Source organism: Urocampus carinirostris, chromosome 2 (assembly GCF_059441175.1).
Source record: "Urocampus carinirostris isolate Australia breed hairy pipefish chromosome 2, RoL_Ucar_1.0, whole genome shotgun sequence".
Lineage (NCBI taxonomy): Eukaryota > Metazoa > Chordata > Actinopteri > Syngnathiformes > Syngnathidae > Urocampus > Urocampus carinirostris.
In genome coordinates, this window is record NC_142350.1 from 51,900,438 (window position 1) to 51,920,469 (window position 20,032).

The 20,032-nt window shown below is 39.6% G+C and overlaps 1 protein-coding gene and 3 long non-coding RNA genes across 4 annotated transcripts; 2 read left to right on the forward strand and 2 right to left on the reverse strand.

Moving 5' to 3' along the window:
- Nucleotides 1–3,287: 3,287 nt before the first annotated feature.
- Nucleotides 3,288–4,136, reverse strand: LOC148372353 (uncharacterized). Its single transcript, XR_015849540.1, has 2 exons — nt 3,675–4,136; nt 3,288–3,604 (listed from the first exon to the last, which is right to left on the reverse strand). It is a non-coding gene; the product is annotated as an uncharacterized LOC148372353 (long non-coding RNA).
- On the forward strand, nt 4,053–15,892 carry akirin1 (akirin 1). The gene is made up of 5 exons (XM_088327044.1): nt 4,053–4,720; nt 13,378–13,524; nt 13,596–13,724; nt 14,541–14,612; nt 15,347–15,892. Exons 1-5 carry the CDS (start codon nt 4,513–4,515, stop codon nt 15,355–15,357), a joined length of 567 nt encoding a protein of 188 aa, XP_088183170.1. The 5' UTR covers nt 4,053–4,512; the 3' UTR covers nt 15,358–15,892.
- LOC148372355 (uncharacterized) lies at nt 5,027–7,161 on the forward strand. The gene is made up of 2 exons (XR_015849539.1): nt 5,027–6,372; nt 6,787–7,161. It is a non-coding gene; the product is annotated as an uncharacterized LOC148372355 (long non-coding RNA).
- Nucleotides 7,245–8,718, reverse strand: LOC148372356 (uncharacterized). The gene is made up of 2 exons (XR_015849538.1): nt 8,475–8,718; nt 7,245–7,709 (listed from the first exon to the last, which is right to left on the reverse strand). It is a non-coding gene; the product is annotated as an uncharacterized LOC148372356 (long non-coding RNA).
- Nucleotides 15,893–20,032: the final 4,140 nt, after the last annotated feature.

The window sequence follows — 20,032 nt, forward strand, 5'->3', positions numbered from 1 at the left end:
ATGTATTCAATGTTTTTCACTTATAACGCTTAGTCAGAAAAGTGAAGACATTTTATACAGATTTTTTTTTTTTTTTTTTGAATGACAGGGTGCGTGTTTTACATGAATATGGTATTTCCAGAAATCCCTTTTTTTGATTGAAACTCTAATTTGCTCCCAAAAATTATTTTTGGAGATATGTCATTTACAGAAAATTAAAGCTATATTGAAGTAATCATGCTTTTAAATAACAAACTGTTTAAGGAAAAATTGGCTAATGAATAACACATTTCATAGATACTTTTCACATTCCAATGACAAAAAGTAATTACCATGCAGCATAACTTTTAGTACTTAGGTATCTTCCACGCCAGAATGATATTGAAAAAGTTTGAGTGGGCTTGTGTAAAATGTGCCTATTGGCAAATTTTGAGATATTTACTCAAAACCTAAAAAAAACCCCAAGCAGAATGGCCCAGCGTTGCCGGGCATTCTCCTTGTGCAAGGTTGTTAGGGCGATGTATTTTTGTAAAAGCGCCAGGGAGCCACTTGGGAGTGCCAAAGGTAATAAAGGCAGGTTTTACACTTGGAAAGACACAACCAAGAAGCAGCTTTCAGGATTTGAAAAAAATGAGTTTTTTTTTAATTACTACTAAACGGTTCATGGAAATGGGGGATGAGGTCCTAAAAACAAAGGTTCGTAAGTCGGCTTCCTGTGGTAGGTGGCAGAGAGAGCAAACAGTTAAAATCAAATCAAGTCTGCCTTCTAGTGCTCCCGATAGGTCAGGGTTCAGTCTAGTCCTGACTTCTCTTCACTCTGAAAAAAATGGAATTGCTCCGACCTGAAGCATGTCAACGCCTGCATTGACCAGTTCGCAGAGATGGGAAGCTGCGTCATGGCCGTCATAGACTTTCTGGACTAACCGTAGTTTAGTTGCTGACATGCAATTTCCGGACAAATTTTCTACATGTTACCTAGTGTTTACAATGTTTGTGTACTGTAATGCTAAATCTAATTCACCCTGGTCATCCTGAAAGGGGGATTTCCACTTGTGAGGTCCCTTCTCAAGGTTTCTCTTTTTCCTCACGCTGAGGTTTTGAGTTGTTCCTTGCCCGCATGTTGGTTTAAGATCAGGTAATTGTGTCATTGTAATCCTGTGCAGTCCTTTGAGACATTTCTGTGATTAAGGGCTATATAGATAAATTTGACTTGACTTGACTTGACTCTTCTTACTTTCTCAAAAGAGATTTGGCCATTGGCCGTTTACCTGAGAGTAGTGATGTGCTTCTCGTGTCGAATCAGTGAAGCCTGTGACGAGTAATTTTGATGAGTGGTTCATCGCCATGTTGATGCTGTCATAATTGCCCTTTTTGGAACACCTGTGGCAGCTTTATTGGCGCCAACAGCCTGGACAAGCTGATTGGTGGCCACACCCTTCTTAAGCCCCCGACTTCAGTTCAAACCTTGTCAGATCGTTACGAGCTGTTGTGTTTCACTCAGTGACTGTTCTTGTTTTACTTTGTCCCTGTTAAAACCTGTTTCCTGCCTGATTCCCGTTTTTCGACCCGTTTCTGAACCTGACTACGCCTGTTTTGCCTGCCGCCTGCCTACGACCACTATTTTGAACTGAACATCGCCTCTGATCTCCAGCCCTGGTCAAACGACTTGCCATTCTCGCCTGTCTTCTTCCGACACGGAAGTGTCACGCCCGCCTTGCTTGTTCCCGCTCTCCGCCAGTCTTCAGATCAAGCAATCAAGCAAGCCTTACTCTCACTCTCTTTCAATAAAATCTGAGAAATGCATGCAATTGAGTCCTGTGTCCGTTCTGGTCTGTGACAGACGCATATGTTGATGACCTATTTTTGAAGCCCCGAAAAGTGGGTGTACCACATGACTTATTCAGGAAATGATTCGCTTGGTTTGAGTGCAGTTCGAAATAAAACCGGCAAGGAAACGCTATGGATTTCCCTTCACGTTGTCTGAGTCCAAAAATTTGAAAAAATGTCTGTCATTGAATATGCTAAATAAAAAATGATCAGGCAAAAGTGCTTATTTTACCTTTTATTTCAGATTTTCACTTGTTTCAAAAGCAGTCAAAGATAAAGTAACACAGAACAATTCATGTAAAAACAAGTGCCACTCTCCTCTTCTTTCTTCTTCTTGGGGTTTAGCCGCGGTTAGCATCTATCTCCGAAGTACATTCCCGCCCCCCTATCACCAAATCCTCCTCACTGTTCCACTACTTAAATCCTGTTAAAAAGTCCCATACTGCTCAAGAAATGTAAAAGAATCCTCCATTGAGGCCCACTGTTCGAGTCCAGGAATCGTTTCATTGATAATTCAATGACTCCTTCTTCCACCAGCCCCTTTTTTTTCATTTCCTCCCTCTAAATGTTGTACTTAATGCAGTCCTTTATTATATGCTCCAATGACTCTTCCCTTTCACAGTCCTTTTAGAATTCAGTGAAATGCTTCCCCATCAATTTCAATGTTTTGTTTAAGGCAGTGTGTCTACTCCTTAAACATGTCAACGCAGTCTCCACTCTTCTGCATTCGCTCCCAGAGGCCTAAAGTACAACTGTGTTTATTTCCAAGAAAATCGAACACACACGCACGCTCACACAAATCGGGATTCTTCTTTAACTTAAGATAAATTATGAACAGAAAATATTTTGGCTATACGTCTTTTACACGTGACTGTGACAATATGCTGACACAATTAGCATGTAGCTTAGCTTTTACTGTTTATTTTATACTCTTTTGCAAATAAGGAAAACTGTGCATTGTGTTTAAACCTGATTCAGAAACATTTTATTAAACGGGACAGTGTGTAATATCTCTTTCCTATAAGTCACTATATTGTGTAGTGCAATGGAAAACAAGTGCTACAAAGCAAAAGAGAAAATACTAACTATGGAGACTCAAAGTGACCAAACTGCACCCTTTTGCTTCTCATTTTCCTGAAAAGCCTTTTGTGAAGAGAAAAAAGAGGGAAACAAAGAAAAGAAAAAGGGGAAATGAGGAAAAGCAAGAAAAAATAACATAAAGGAAATAAAGAAGAAGAAAGAGAAGATGAAGAAAAAGACAAAGGTAAGAAAAGACAAGAAAAACGTGGAAAAAAGAAAGAAAATAAAAATAAACCATGAAAATCAAAAAAGGTGTACCATTACCAGCAAGATGGTGGACAAACATGTCCACTCACTCGGGGTGAGCCTCAAATTATGTAAAATAATTAAAAATGTATCTACAGTACTTACATTTATTTCAAGGGACAGTGTGTTGTATCGAGTTCGTCCAAGACAAGTGGTATGAAAAAAAACCTTTATTCAGTAAAATAAAACATTGATTTGAGTAGTAAGGCAAAAGTACATGAACTATCATACCAATGTTATGCTTTATAAATATTCTTGGGTCGAGAAATTTGTATTTCGTTTTAATACCAGCTCAGTAGCCTAGATGGTAGGGTGCCCGCTTTGAGACTGGGAGGTCGCTGGTTCGCGCCTCGGCCGAGTCATACCTAAGACTTATAACATTGGTAAAATGGCGGCGCCCTCTGTTGGCTGCGGCTGCATCGGCTCGCTGCATCGGCTCGCTACAACGGGTCAGGTGTATCGACATTTCGTTCTGTGTACATTGTTACAAAGAATGACAATACAAAGGAAATTATTATTATTATTAATAACAAAATCCTTACCTTGTGCTCATTTGGCAATTGTTTTTGTTTGCATTGGACAAGACAGTGCCATCTGGTGGTAAAATATGACATAATTTACCTTTAATAAAATGCACGTTTATAAGATAGTTCATGCATTTTTGCCTTTTATTCAGAGCAATAGTTTGTTTTAATGAATTATATTGCTACCACTTGAGGTCCTATTAATACCCACTGTCCATTTTAATATTACGTTAGCCTGATGCATTTGGTTGCTACCAACAAACAGGGTGATGTGAGATTGGGGAATCATAGTGATATGACGTTTAAAGGGGGTTTGTTTGAGGATGGTGACATATAAAAGGTATGACGTGGATAAATATTCAAAATCAGTTAAATATTTATAATTATTACTTAGTCCAAACGGGACATTTCACCTGAACGTATACTTTCCTCTGCGATTCTGCTTAAATTCAACTCATACCATTACGCTGAATGGTAGGGGAGTCTTTGTAAAACCCGTTTCCAAAAATGGAACTTCATATGCCTATTGGAGTATTATACCATGTTAATAGTTTTATTTGAATAATATGATGAATAATCGTATGAAACAAATGCGTGAAATCGGAAAACAGTGGGCAATAAGTTGCTACTATACGATAGTCACCCTCTTCTTTGTTACGTATTGGTACGTCCTGCCATTGTGACGTTCGAAAAAATCAGCAGGCTCACTCGGCCCTTGACACTCATAGCAGAAAAAAACCGTTGTCGTGGGAAGGAGCACAGCTAAGTCGAATCCCGGTAAAGGACGCCCAAAACCGACACCAACGCCCGTCAAAACTCTTTTCTCCCAGTTAGACGTCCCATCCTCCCATCGAAGATGGCCTGTGGGGCGACGCTAAAGCGCTCGATGGAGTTCGAGGCCCTCCTCAGTCCCCAGTCTCCCAAGCGGAGACGGTGCAACCCCCTACCTGGGACTCCCGGCACTCCGTCCCCGCAAAGATGCAACAACCTCCGCGCCGCCGTGGACGGCCCGTCGCACTCCATGTCGCCGCAGAACGTTGGGGCCGAGAACAGACTCACGCCGGGTAAAACTATTTAGGGTTTTCAGGGTTTTATGTTCTGTAGTGGGGAGGAAATGAAAAGGAGGGGGATTTGGGTGGAGTGGTTAGCTTGAATGGGGGGGTTGAAGCTAACGATTAGCTTGCTAAGCTAACATCCGCGAGGGTTATGTCGTCATTTGGTTATTGTCGATTTTTATATTACCTTGTATGTTCATTTAAATACTATGAGTATCTTTTATACCCCAAAACGTGTCACTATTTAATCAACTACGTTTTTTCTCTTGGAATGCTGGACTCCCAACTTGGTTATTTTTACTCATTAATGTGGACGTCACGTCTTTTTTTGCGTGTGTTACTCACATGTCGTCAAAATATGTTGCACAATGATCGTGTGATTGCTATTAACTTAATCGGAATTAGAATCCTCTCTTTATAGAATTCCATATCTTTGATTGTGGTGGTGGCGGGGGTCTATTATTCTTTGCAGGCTGAGGCTGGGAGGGCATTGTTCATTTCCTTCATGCCTCTGCCTCACCCTCCTAGTTAAACTGAGGTGCAGATAATGGAATTACAACTGCTAACGGCAACAGAAAGGTTCCTTTATTAATTCAAAGAATCATCAAAGAGGTCAGGCGTCTTTGATGGTCAGTAGCGTTGGTGAAATTCCATCTGTGTGGTTTTGATATCGCACATGTGTGGAATCCCTATTCTGGGTTGGTTCAGGTGGAATAGCAATATGAGATTGTCCGTTCAAATTTTTGTGGTCATAATGCCAAGTCTGTCTGTAATAGTTTCATTTTTGCACAATGTAGCTGTGAATGCATTTGTACTATTTTCACAGCAAAAGTTTATGATATACTTAGAACTTGGGCCAAGTGCTACCATGTTACTATTGCCACCAATTCCAGTCAGGCTAGGCATGACGCAACACAATTGGACAAAAAGTACATTTTTATTTTGTTTAGTTTGGCACAAGATCAAATTGGAAATAAAATGGGGAAACTTTAGAAAGAAATTCTGAAATACAAGTAAAATGCATGTGATTATTGATTGCAAAGCGAGCAGTCATTCTTTGGGGCGGTAGTAGCTCAGGAGGTAGAGCGATCGTTTTAGGATTAAGGGATCCCAGTTCGAATCCCGGCTTGTCCGTGTTACATGTCGAAGTGTCCTTGGGTAAGACATTGAACCCCTAATTACCCCCAATAAGCAGGTTAGCACCTTACATGGCTGCACAGATCACAGCCGCTATTGGGAAATGTGAAGCACAATGTAAAGCGCTTTGGGAAGTCTTTGGCCCAATCCCATTTCTCTCACTCGGCCCTGAGGACCCTCCAGTGAGGTCCCTCGAAGAGGAGTGCCCTCCGCGAGTGAAGTGCAAAGCGGAAAAGGTTTGGACAAGACTTGCAAGGTTCCACCCCTGTCCAGGAGATGGCGGTAATATTAATTGGCTGTAGACCTTAGTGACGTATAGGCCTACGTCACATGTAAACAACTCGAGTCTCAACGTAGTGTGTCAGTTGGAGAGTTCGTGCAACGTTAAAAATGCCCGCTACAGCTGTGTTATTACCGATTGCCTGAAAGCTCATCATCTTTTCCGTGTCTCCAATCAACGGAGGAGAAATGTGCTATACTGAAGACAGCTTCGGCGCTATGTAGTGCTGATTCATCTTTACAAGGTACGTACACTCATTAAAAAAAATGACCCGTTCGGTCAAATACAGTAAGAGTTAACATACAATGCACGTTCACATAATACCCTATGTTTGTGTAGACATAAATGGCAATCTACTTATTAGTATCTTAATGCCATTTTATGACATATAGTAGGGGTTTTGAATGTGTGACATGACGAAAAGTAAACAAACACAAGAACAGTCCACCTGACCCTTAAGCTGACATAATATCGTCACCAAACTTCCCTGTACGACCCAAAAACCTTAGTTCATAAGGAATTTAATTCAAAAGAGTTGTCATTGGATATAAAAAAGGTCATTTCAACATTTTTTCATGATGCTTACATCACAGTTAAAGCGGTCTTTTTCTTTTCTATGCCCACTTTTATGTCTAAATTGTTATCTATTGTGTTCCAGAGTGGCTGTCCCATAAGCGTGGACAGGTTGGACAGGAATGTTCCCATCCTGTGCTTATGGTTGGATGTGGAGTCAGAACTCATTCAGGACTTAAGGTTGAGCAAGAAGGTTATGTGGGCCCTGCATGAGCTGCTAAAGAGGGAACAGGGCCGTGGCTGGAGGTCCTGATCTACGTGTACTGGCTGGCCCACGCTCTGTCCTACCGTGTGGTGTCACGGGTCTCCAGGGTTCCCAGGTCCACCGTACAAAGAATTGTCCACAGTTAATATGGAATAAATTGCCCAAAAGCCATATTTAGGCTCTTTAAGTCAGACCCACATTTGCATTATGTGCTTTTCTGCATTACTATTCAATAAACATCTTCATTTTGAGTAACACCTTGGTGGTTTATTTCATAATGATGTGAGATACTGTGTGTGAACTATGTGACTGTTGGACAGAAAACAACTACAAATCACTCCAGCTTAAATAATAGTTTACTTTCAGAAAAACAAACTCACATTGGGCCAAAATACATAATAGTAAATAATGTGTCACAAATTTTAACAAAAATATACCAATACTTCCATGAAGCTGGAAAACACAAACTGGAACTTCATTGAGTTCTTAATAAAAAAAACAATATTATCCTTTTATAAAACAAAGGGAAACATTGCAGAGATGTCACTGTTCTGGAAATTTGTCCACGAGCTTCCCAAAAAGGACGGGAACCGCTCAGTTTTGGCCACAGTTTCTTCGAGCCTTTTCCTCACTCCGGCAGACTCCGCTTTCAAAAAGTCAAGGAGTGTATCGTGCTTCCTTTTTTTTCTGGGTGATTTGGGGTTTGGCGCCGGATTAGAAGGTGCCAACGACGTGCCCGGTGGTGTGGATGGCGTGGTAGCTGTGATGGTGACCAGCTCTTCCACGGGACGTTCTACAGTGGCCTTTAGGTTGGGTGGAAAAAACAAGAATTACTTAATGCTGATGTATTGTACAAAAACAACTGAGTATAGGATGCTCAGCAAGTTGATGTGAGACAGGAAATTATAGGATGTGTTCTGGATAATTATTTGATAGTGAATAGATACACAAAATTGACATGTTATTCTTATGGCTGTATAAGCCTTCTATTGGCCAGCATCACATATGCTTTAGAATTGTCTCCACATTTGGACAACATTTTGAGAAGGTAATTAGTTTACTTAATATGTGTTTACAGAGAAGGCAGTGGACTATGTGATAGTAGTTTGTTTCAACTGTATTTCCACGTGAAATTCGGAGACATTACTCATAATGCATGATGAAAACTAATGCATTCTGATCTCACATGAAATAATCATATTGTAAATAAAACACGACACCCGAAATTGTGTGCAGTAAACAAGCGCTTATGTCCAGAACGGTATTCTGACTATGCTCCTTTAGCGACTGGCCATGTACAGTAGATGTAAAAGGACGACTCGTTTAAGATAAAAACAGGGATGGGCTGAACCGTGATTTTCTGCCCAGTTATCCTACTTTAAAGTTTGTAGCGTGAAGATTTTTTTTTTGCCAGCTCCCTTGGTAGATTAGTGCACTTCGTAAAGTAGCGATTTTGCAATGTTCGTGTTTTAACGCGAAAATACGATTTTCTATTGCATTTACGTCTAACTAAGATATCTCAATACATTTTGTTGCAAATACATGCGTGGTTGTGGAAAACTACTTACATTTGTGCGGTTCCTTTCCGGGCATGTTTGTTGATATTGAGAATTCGCAAAGCCTTCTGGGTAGTCACTTCGCCGCCAAGTGAGGTCGAGAGCCCCCTCGGTCTTGAAGTGGCTACGACATGGTTTGAGGGCACTTCTGCCTCGGTCTTGAGAGTATCGGGACACACCCCATTTTCACGTGAACGCGCAAACCGAGTGACTAGGGCACATAGCGAGTGAAAGTGCGAAGAATGGGACTCAGCCTTAGACTTGAAAAGCGCTATAGAAATGCAGATCATTTCATTTTCATGATGAATACTCTTATTTATCATTAATATGAAATGTTATAATTTGATTATGTAAGCTTCTGGTTTATGTAGTCTGCATTTATATAGCACTTTTCAAGTAATTGAAGACCCCCCTAAGCACTTTACAACGTGCTTCACACTTTCCCTTTTACACACACTAACTAACCGATAGCAGCATCAGCCATGCAAGGCAACTACTTGCTCACGGGTGGTATTATGGATTCAGTGTTTTGCCCAAGGACACTTTGGAATATAACACGGAGTAACCGGAAATTGAACCTGCGACCTCTTGGTCCCAAGCCGAACACTTTACCTCCTGAGCTATTGCCTCTGCACCCGAGTCCGTCCGTAGCTGACCCCGACCCTCACGCGCTCTTACTCACGTTGGCCTCAGTCCCGCTTGCGGCCAGGTCGGCGGCGAGTCTTCCCTCGGTTTCAGTGCAGTCTGGCCGCCCTTGCATACTAAACTTCAGCCCCCAGGTACGTGATACCCTCCCTGCGTTTTTGGCGCAGGCCGTGCTTTAAAGTCCTTGCCGTCGCATTCTAGATGCATCAGGGGCCATGGCCCGTCACAACTTGACGCCAGTCTCGCGTGTTTGTTTGCCAGAAAAGGTGTGAGGTCTGTCTGAAATTTAATTTGGTCTCATTAAAGATTCATTCAGACTGCTCCAATTAGCAACCAGTAAACAGAAGGCAGTTCTCTGATTTTATGTAAGGATGCTTGTTAAGTCGAGCTGTGATTCCACGAAGTACGCATTTATTCGTAGAACTTAATAAGAGTCGGGGAAATCTGTGATGCACTAGGGACGTGAAAATCAAAGTTGGTGTGAAAAGAAAGGATCAAATATGGTTGCTCATCCGTGCAAATGAAATGTCTGTTGTTGTTTGTTGTGGCAGCCATTTATCAACACTCTTTAATGGCCACCTTCTAATTTTTCGTCTTTGTCCTCTCGTCAGCTTGTATGCCTTGCACTATATTTATTAGGCTCTTGTTGGAAGAGAACCAAATATTTTTAATGGAAACATCTACACAAGTGTTCATGGTCATATGTAGCTTTGTTTTTGGAAAAGCCTGACTAATGACTGTTTGTGTATGTGATGTTCGAGTTAGGATAATACATCTGGTTATAAACGTGGTTACTGACTATGATGTGTCAGTCTGCCAATTTCAACCACCTTCACCTTCCAATTTGACCCCCTTCTCAAATCTCGTCACAAAAAGAAAGGCACTTTTGATTTATATGAGCTAGAATGGAAACCTGGTTGAGCACGTGCAGAAGGCCTGCACAGGGAGTGGTGCTTATCAACCACACTGCATTCTATTCAAACTTGATGGAACACTGTACACACGTGTACACACACAGCTGTGTTCTGACAAATACATCATGTATTTGTGCAGAAGGCCAAGCACGTCATTCCAGGCAGACATTTTGTTTTCCTCCCTGGAGAGGTTGACGCTTAATTCCTTTCATTTCTACTCTTGATTTGTTTTTGTCTCTACAAAATGGTTGACGTTGTTTGACAATGGTTACTTGGAGTGGATTGACATAATACAGAAGCTGCAAAGTTTTCCTTTTGAATTTGGATCACTTTGCTAGCCCTTTTGTATGTGTATTTTTAGCATTTGCATTAAAATAGTCTTGCATTCAGGACTCAAAGTTAATGATTGAGGGTGTGAACCCCCGACATCATCCACTCTGAATTATAGCACGGCAGCTGCAGCCATGATCCTGGCACAACAGGTATCTGTCTCACTAAAATGGTCCTCATGGGAGTTAACGGTAATAACTGGTCTGTATAAGGATTTTTGTCTATGGATCTTTGTGTGTCGATCAGAATGTCAGCTGTCGTAAAACTTGACCCACTGTAGCCAATTAATCAGCGGTTCGTGTTGCATTCAAAGCTGCTGTGAGGTTTAAAGTATACTAAATCTTGTCTTTAAAAACTAAGGCTATAAGCAATCTTTCTATCTTAGCTTTTTTGTTTATTTTGTTATATCAGAGATAAATGAATACACTTTTTACTGGGATCTCTTTTTTAGTCAAATACTCAAAACCAAATATGTTAGAACACAAGGAAGGAATATGACATGTATCGTTTCTCAGGCAAAGTGAAATTGCTGTATGGTGGGGATTGAAAGCTCTGAACCCCTGGTACTTAACATTTAAAGAAATTTTAACTAACAACTAACTTTTAGAATGAAAAATAGTAGATAGTAAGTGCCCCTTTATGATATATCCGTTCATGTGATTAAATAACATTATACATTAAAGTAATTAAAAATGAAATTGTATTTATTTGAGTTGTGACGGGACTTGAGGTGGTCGAGTGGAGTAGCAAGTGGATGCAGAGTGAAAGACTGGTGGACAAAAAAAATTGAGATTATTTTAAACGGTACACTTTTGAGCATTGAAATGCCATTAGATTTCCTTGCTTTTATCGCCTCCTCGTTTATAACTATGGTTCTGATTGTCTTCGGGGACGGCCAAGCAAATTGGCTAATGCAGCGATTGAGGTGCGTTTGTATTTATTTTTAACCGCGAACTTCCTTTCCATTGTTATCATATTTTTGCGTCTCCGTTTAGCATCTCTGCATGCCTTAGAACGATAAAAAAATACATGATTGTATTGCAAAGTATTTTCGAAGCACACAAGATTCTGAATGATAGACATTGTGGGAGGTAATTTAGCAAAAGGCATATCAGCATTTGCATGATGCAGTAAAGTAAACCATTTGCAGAGAGACATCTGAGACGTAACTACAAACACACACAAATACGTTTTTTGGAGGGGCATAATTTATTGTTGTCGTACAGTGGGCAAAATGCAGTAAAGACAGGCCGAAAAAATCTTAATCCCCACCATAAAGTGAACATGTGATATGGTGGGGAATACTTTTGCAGTAATTTCTGCAAAACCAAAGCATCAACAACAGCGTTAAGTCTGATATATGGCACTTTGGATGATCCAGATCCAACTTAAAAATGTTTGAGAAGAGCGTAAAAAATGTGGCTGTTTTTCTTGGATTGGTTTATGGCTCTGGAAAAGTCATATTGTCTATTCTCGTGGCTTTACCCATTTTAAATCAATAATATTGTAATGGATATACACATTAGTAATAGAAAGGCTCAGATGTTCATTATATGTTTTGATAATGCTAAAAATGATTCATGTAGTGCTCTCGGGAAGATGTAGAAGAGATTTTAGTGTGAAAATGATAGGTGTAAGCTGACCAACTGCAACATTTTACAGCGCAGAAAATGTACTGTCTTTTACTGCACTCTTTCTGATGGAGATGTCACGTGTCCAAGTTTCCTGGAATGTAGCATAAGAGCATCCCTTGAAGCGCAACTTTGTGTTGATTTATTGTAACATGAACTGAGCCATCACAGGCCTCAGTGCGTTCTTTTATATATACACACCCACACATTCTGGCTTTTCTTCACCCTTGTCCAATCTTAGTGCTCCACCTTGTCGGCATCATTGCTAGGTTGGCCTCTGTTCTTTTTGTTTCGTGGGTACCTTTCGCCATGTTTCTTCCACATTTCCAGGAAGGAAGTGTCTGTGACTTATGGCTCAGACTGGCCATTGTTATTGAGCAACACCATGAAGTAGGGTTGCTACAAATGATCAGGGTGCAATTGTTGTTGCTTATCTTTCACTCCAATAGTTGTACAAGAGCTATCACGTTTTTTTAAAAACTTGAATATTATATATAAGTACCATGATCAGAAAAATCCAGAAAATAATCATTTATTCAACTGTTTGTGTTTTAATTGTAGTAAAATCTTTAACATAATTTACAAAATAGGGGTTTGAATTTTTTTTTTGAAATATCATAGCTCCTCTTCTTTGTTTTGTTTGTCTGTTGCAATGTTGTGATATGGAACATTATTTAAGGCGACACAAATGATTGGATGTGCTGCTAATAAATTTGAAATTGAAATCCATAATTGCTTTGAGGAGCCATTTTTAGTTTTTGGTGTTTGGTTATCTGAAGTCCTTGACAAATATAAATGTTAATGCCTGAGTATTTTCGGATAGCCAAACTGTGGCTTGGGGCAATTGTTGTTGTCCATGAAAAGTACTTGACACACTATGTGTACGAATTGCAATTTGATTACTAATGAAAGGATTTTGGTTCCATCGTTCACATTTTCTGTAATAGTAACATTTGACTTACTACTTGCTCCACCTATGTCCACCTGTACTTATGACCGCGGTAAGCAGATGTACATTTTTTACAGCAGATGCTCATTTTAATTCAATGTCTGGCCCTGGTTTGTAGAAGCTCGGCAATGCAGTCTGCAATTTTGGCAAACACATTTTTTATTTATTAACAAACATTTTCCCAAATCAGAATCCTTACACAAAGTATTGCATGGGTCACGCATACTTGAAGAAAATGCATTACAAATTTGAGAATCGGTAAAATTCTGAACAGCTTATAAAAAGTTGTGTTCACGTTTGCTTAATCGGCTAGTTTGTTTTCCTGAACTTAGGACTTTTAAATTTTGATAGGAAGCAACATGCGAGATAATTATTCATTGACAAAACGTTTTGAGTCATTATCAGTAATGTGACTTGACCTGACAGTGTTTTTTTTTCCCTTACAGAGCAGATCTTTCTAAACCTGCGCCAGGAGTATAGCAGGATTCAAAGGCGGCGGCAGCTGGAAGGCGCCTTCAACCAGACGGAGGCCTGCGGATCCTCAGACATCCCCAGCCCTTCTTCATCTCCGCACGCCCCTAGCTCCCCACAAGGTAGGTGAACACACCCACATCAACGTACGATCGAACTCTCAAGTTTAATTAAACTTGATATTGTTTTCCAGGCGCTTCAAGACGAGACCAGCCCTCGTTCACACTGAAGCAGGTGAGCTACCTGTGCGAGCGCTTGCTCAAAGACCATGAGGAAAAGATCCGTGAGGAGTACGAACACATCCTAAACACAAAACTTTCAGGTAAAAATAACCATATTCGGTAATATTGTACACTGGTTCTAATATTACTCTCATCACGATGGTTTGTTCAGTTTGCTGTTTTCTAGTGGAGTTTGTTTTCAATTGCTCTTTTGAGTTTACGTAGGCAGAAGATTCAGTTACTTATTTCTCCACTTCTGTCATTTTTTTGCATGCTATCATTAGAATGTGGAAATCTATACATGTTTGGTTGGTTTATAGTTAAAGCAGTGGTTTTTTTTTTCCATCTGTGGTTTTGACAAAGGTTTCAATTGCTCCTTGAGTTTCCCGTGTGTTCAGTTACTTATTCCTCCGCTTCTTATTATTGTTTGTATGTTATCCTCATTAGAACATGAAAACCTATAAATGTTTGGGTGTTTAAGTTAAAGCAGATTTTTTTTTACCCGTGATTTTAACCAAAAAATGGCTTCACTTTCTTTTTAGTCTGCTTTGACAAAGGATTCATTTACTTATTCCACTCCATCGTTGGCATACCTCAGTCATTGCAATATGTAAACGTAAAAATGTTTGAGTGATTTTAGTTAAAGCATACGATTGTTTTTTTCACGTGTGGTTTTGACAAAGATCAGATCACATTTGATGTTGATTTTTATGGAGGGACTTGAAAAAATCCAAAAGGTCCAGTTAGTTTTTCCTTACCACTATATATTAGATGTGCTTCTGTTTTTTTTTTTTTTTTTTTAATTCTTATCCCTAAAACCCGAGCTTCTTTGTGCAACCATGTGGACACCAGGTCTTCGGAGGTTTTGTGGTAGTCAATACACAAGATCAAACCCATTTGCCTTTTTTTCTTCACAGAACAATATGAATCATTTGTGAAATTCACGCAAGATCAGATCATGCGAAGATATGGCGCCCGGCCTGCAAGTTGTAAGTACACCAATTCCAACCTATTCTGATTTGGGGGGTGATGTACAATTTATACTGTAGATGCTAAGGAGGTAAGAGATGTCAGTGGAGGAAAGATGACATTTATTTTAAAACGTCAGCTTGCAAGAATATGCCCTCACAATAAATATTTCCTTGCTTTAATTGCCTTCTTAAATGTCTTGATCGTTGATTATCATTGATGCCTTTTTCATATAACTTGATAACAGCTCCATTTCCATGGTTATCATTTGTTTGCTTCTCCCTTTTGGCATTTCTGCAAGTCTTGGGACCCATAGCAAATACAGTATTGCTGACTTGCAAAGTCTTCACATAGCACATAAGATTCTGAACTGAATGTAAAAAAAGAAAAGCGTTTTGGATGTGCAGCCAATTGCATATCTGTATTTTCATGATGCTGTGGTGCAAACCAATAGCAGACCAGTATTTGATCGTTCAGTGGTAGACGGGCATCATGGGGACATGGCTTGTCATCCGGACGAACACGGCAAAAATTATTTATTGTTGATGTCGTATAGTATGGAAATGGAATAACGAGGGGCCAAGAACATAATTTTACACAAAGTAAGAAGGAAAGTTGGGGACGCCGTACCCCAGGGGTCTAATGTAAAATGTATATTTTTCTGTTTCACAGCATTATGAATGATTGGATTAAGTTTTGATATTTTAGTTCATGAAAAATGGCTTTTAGACATTCCTGTTTTTTTTTTCCCCAGATGTCTCCTGAGCATCCTACCACGAGTTCCCAACTATGTCGGTCACAAACAAGATAGCGGCTCTTCAAAGGCCCTCTACCACTTGATTTCGTTTTTTTTTTTTTTTTTTTGTCATTTTCTTTTACCCCACCACCTACACACACTCACACACAGTGCCATGGTTTAACCGCTTTTTATCCAAAAACAATGCTGCTGGCCAAACAATATCTTGACAGACTACCTTTGCCCTCACGACTTCCACCTCCCTTCCCTGTTTTTATATTTTATTTCCCTTCTCATTTCTCCTCACGCTGTCCTACCTGAAAATATGGACTGATGCTGATCTGTGCGTATTCAATCTGTGGCCTGGCGCTGTAGACTACAAAGTTTGATTCTTTTTGGCTCATGTGATAGAAAGAAGCTCTTTGAAACAAGCAGCTGTATTTAACGCCTCTTATGACGTCTCCTCGCTCACTTTCTCTTCTCTTATATGAGAATGTGCTTCTTTTTCCTTTCTCTTTTTTGGAAAAAATAAAAGTTCTGTGACTTAAAAAGTCTGGAAAATGATTTTTTTGATTCTGCTTTGTCTGCCCTGGATTTACTTTTATAAAATATATTGTGATACCTTTACTTACGAATTGTAGCGTTCTGGGAGTAGCTTTGTAACCTCAACACTTCGTAAGTAAGAATGCATTTTGAATGTAAATACGCTAATCCGTTCCTAGCCCCGTTAAAGAGTACTGTATATTTTTTTAACAAAAAAGACCATCAGAACATGAAACACACATGAATAAACACACAGAGAATAAATGAAATAATATGAATTTACCTTTTTGCCTCACGTTTCTTAAAACTGATCCAATGACGTCTACATTGTAAATGTACTAGGCAGATGTAGCAGTAACCCGACTTGTCAACACCTTTTCCAGGTAATTCATTTTCACAAATTCCAAAACTTTATGGAATCTTACTAAAATAATTTGGGCTGATTGAATGATTGCCTCGTCCACCTCCCCGCCAGCTTTCCAGAATACCCCAACCACTGAGTCTAAGAACTCTTAACTGTGACAGTGGCACAAAGAGCAAGCTAGGTGCATACATGCTCACTGGGTTGACACGCAGGTTAGTGTACTGTATTTTTGACTTTGTATCCTGAAACCGCGTTTGTAACTAGTCAATATTTTCCCGTTCAGGTACTCTGTAACCTGAAACTTTGGGATGTAGAGACATTCGAAAGTAGAGGTACCACTGTGTATAAGTTGTTCTTGAATCTATCTAATCTAAATTTATAGATAAATCTGTGCGTGGGTGTGTTATAGGCTCCAAAACGGCTGAACAGATTGTCGTCAAAATTTACACAGTTGTACTTTATGCTTTGAGTGTTATGTCATGGCAGCCTTGATAAATCCCAATAAAATTGATAACCTGTGCCTTTGTTGTGGAAACTCGAGGTCCGACCCTACAAACCAGGCTGTACTGTGTTGGATGACACACCCTCTCCTAACTACTAAAGGCAATATTTTCCCGTTCAGGTACTTGGTAACTTGAAACTTTCGTACATACAGATATTCTCGTACCCATTGAAAGCGAAAAGGTTGGGATCTTTGTACAGTATTTCCTTTTTCAGTGGGTTAACCCAGGGCAGTTGGTGCGTCGTTTTGGTAAATTACAGCCCCCACCTCCATAGCTTTGCGAAAACTGTTTCTCCAGGCCTTCATGCAGGGCCAAATTCACCCAATTTGAAATCTGATTAGCTAACCCAAAAGCGATATTACAACTATGTTATGTTAAAGGACACCTGCACTGAAAATATCGAAGGCTTATGAGCACATTCATGTAACCAGCAACAAGTAATCCTGAAGTGGGATTGGTTAAATACTTAGATATGATGGCAGCACAAATTGGATTTACTGTAATTATAATTGGTGGCTTTATGTAGGCACCCCACAAAAAACTGCATCAATCATTAATCACCATGTATTGATGCATAAAATATAACTGAAATAACATGATTCAGATAATTTTAGGTTCGCAGAGAAGGCCTTGCAGTCCCTGACGGCCCACCACTGCCTTAATCACTAAAAGTCTCAAATAGCCGCTTAGGCCACCTTTACAGCAACATCCCCCAATCTGAAACCAGTAGTGTTACCTTCTGATGAGCCACCAATAGATGGCACTAAATTACATTTACCTTACTATTTAGAACGATTCGATTCTTATGCTGTACTTTGTGAATTGATTCTTGTTAATAGTGGAGTGCATCGTTTGAGGTATCCTTAAAAACTTAAAACAATAAATATTTTCTCTTATGTGTGTGTGTTGACAATGCCCAATTGAGTTCAAAGAGCCCTTAGGTGCAATGCAAAATAAAACAGATCTGCTTTTAGCTTACTATTATTAGAGCTGTTTGAGGTGGAATCATCAAGTTCGAGGAAGGTGGGGTTAAGGCACAGGCGGCCCGCGGGCCAGATCAGGCCCGCTAAGGGATTGATTCCGGCCCGCGAGACAACACACAGAGAAGTGCAAGAGAAAAACAAGCTGCAGGTTGAAATATGTCAACTTGATGTTGCCAAAGCCAGGTGCCTCTCACAAAGACACTGTACTTGTATTTATTTCTCTTTCTTTCTCTTTCATCCCACTCTCTCTTTTCTCCCATTCTATCTTTTCTTGTACTCTGTCTCTTTCACTCTCTGTGTCTCTCTTTGTCTCTTTCTCTCTTCATACCCTTTTTTGCTTTCTTTTCTCTTTTCTCTCCTTCTGTCTTTCTATTTCTCTTTGGATTTCTTTTTCATCTCCCTTTCTTTTCCCCCTCTCTCGCGACTTTTTATCTTTTGTTTTTCACGATCTCTCCCTCTCTTTGTCCCACCCTCTCTCCTTTACCCTCCCTCTTTCTCTTATTTCTTTATCTCTCTTTTTCTTTCTCTTTAATCTACTAGTCTGGCCCCTGACAGAATGTTTGTTCGATCGTGTGGCCCCCGAGTTTAATTGAGTTTGACACCCCTGGGTTAAGGGGAGTGCTGGAGAGTGACGTCATGTACGTCCATGCTGGGTTTTGTTTTTATTTGTAAGTGTAACGTTCAATTGGGAAAGTAATAAAAAGCAATTATCTATTCGAGTCTGTACGCCAACCCAAACCCCCAAGAAAGATGAAAAAAAGAGCGAAATAAATGCACGTGCATCAAGAATGAGCCGACTAGAGCTGCAATCATAACTTTGAGCCAGGAGATGGCGACAGAGTAACAAAATTCCAAATTTCGTACAGCTCCTTTAGACTTAAAAATGGCTCTGTACTGTTAAAATATTTTATATTTGAAAGAGTCGTGCATCCTTTTTCAAGATCTTGTAAGTTACGTTTTCTATTTCTATCTAAATTGTACAGTACTGTATTTTTCATATTTCCCTGATATAAAATCCGTTGTAAAAAGGTGGTGTTAGAAAACATGTAGTTTTACATTCCTCTATAAGGATAGCCAATGCCACATGAACGGAACTTTCAGTCAGTTTTTGCACTTGAGACCAGTTTTGTAAATGTGTTTTATCTGCTTTGACCATGTTACTAGAACACAACCTTACTTTATTTTCTTTTGTCCTTGTCATTTGTCACAAGAGTCTATTTTGTGTTGCAGCTGCTGCTTTCTACAATGAAATTGCAAATAAAATTCAATGTTAAATCTTTTTGCATGAAGCCATATACATAAAATTCTGTTCAAAGTTCTGATTCATGCTCAGAAAGTTGAAGGATAGACTGTTAATGCACATAATTAAATTGAAATTGTATGAGATCTTTTTGCTTACATATTTAATTTTTTTTCTAATCGACTGGATATTTTATTAATTCTCATTGTTTTTATATTTTCTATATTTAGTTTCCTGTAGAAAGATATTTGGGAACAGTACTTTAATCCATGCTTGTGGAAAAACAAGCTGCGCCCCAACTCCACCCTGACCATAGCTGCGGCGCCCCTGTCCCATGTAAATCGGGTTAGTCACCCCTGATTTACAGTAAATATTTTTTCTTCAATATAGTTATGTGTAGGCCGCACGGTGGATGAGTGGTTAGCACGTCTACGGCCAGGGTTGAGTAGGGTTACTTTAACTGGATTACTTTCAATTACTTTTGGATTACTCCAATACCAAATGTGCTAATAAAAGACAAAATAAACTAAATATGAATAAAATGACTAAATTTTGTGCAGGCTTGGGGAGTAACGGAATACATGGAACGGCAAAAATGATGTTGGCAAGCTGTTTTGATTTATTTTCATTTTGTTTCTGTCGCATTTTATGTTAGTTTTGCCAGAGATCAAAGAGATCAAAGCCAGGAGAGAAAGCTTACTACGTGTTGTGAGTCATAGTTTCTTTTCGCTTTTATAAGCATATTTGGTATTGGAGTAATCCAAAAATAATTGAAAGTAATCCAGTTAAAGTAACCCTACCCAACCCGGTCTACGGCACAGTTCTGAGGTCATGGGATAAAATCCAGCCACCTGCCTTCCTGTGAGGAGATTGCATGTTCTCCCCATGCTTGTGCAGGTTTCTTCCACTCACTCCGGTTTCCTCCCACATTCCAAAAACATACATGACAGGGTTATCGGTTATATTTCACGAACAGCGGCGCCTATAAGTGGTACTGAGGATAAGCGTTGCAGATAATGGATGGATGGATAGTTGTGTGCTTATTTTGTGTGATTATTGTCATGGTAATAT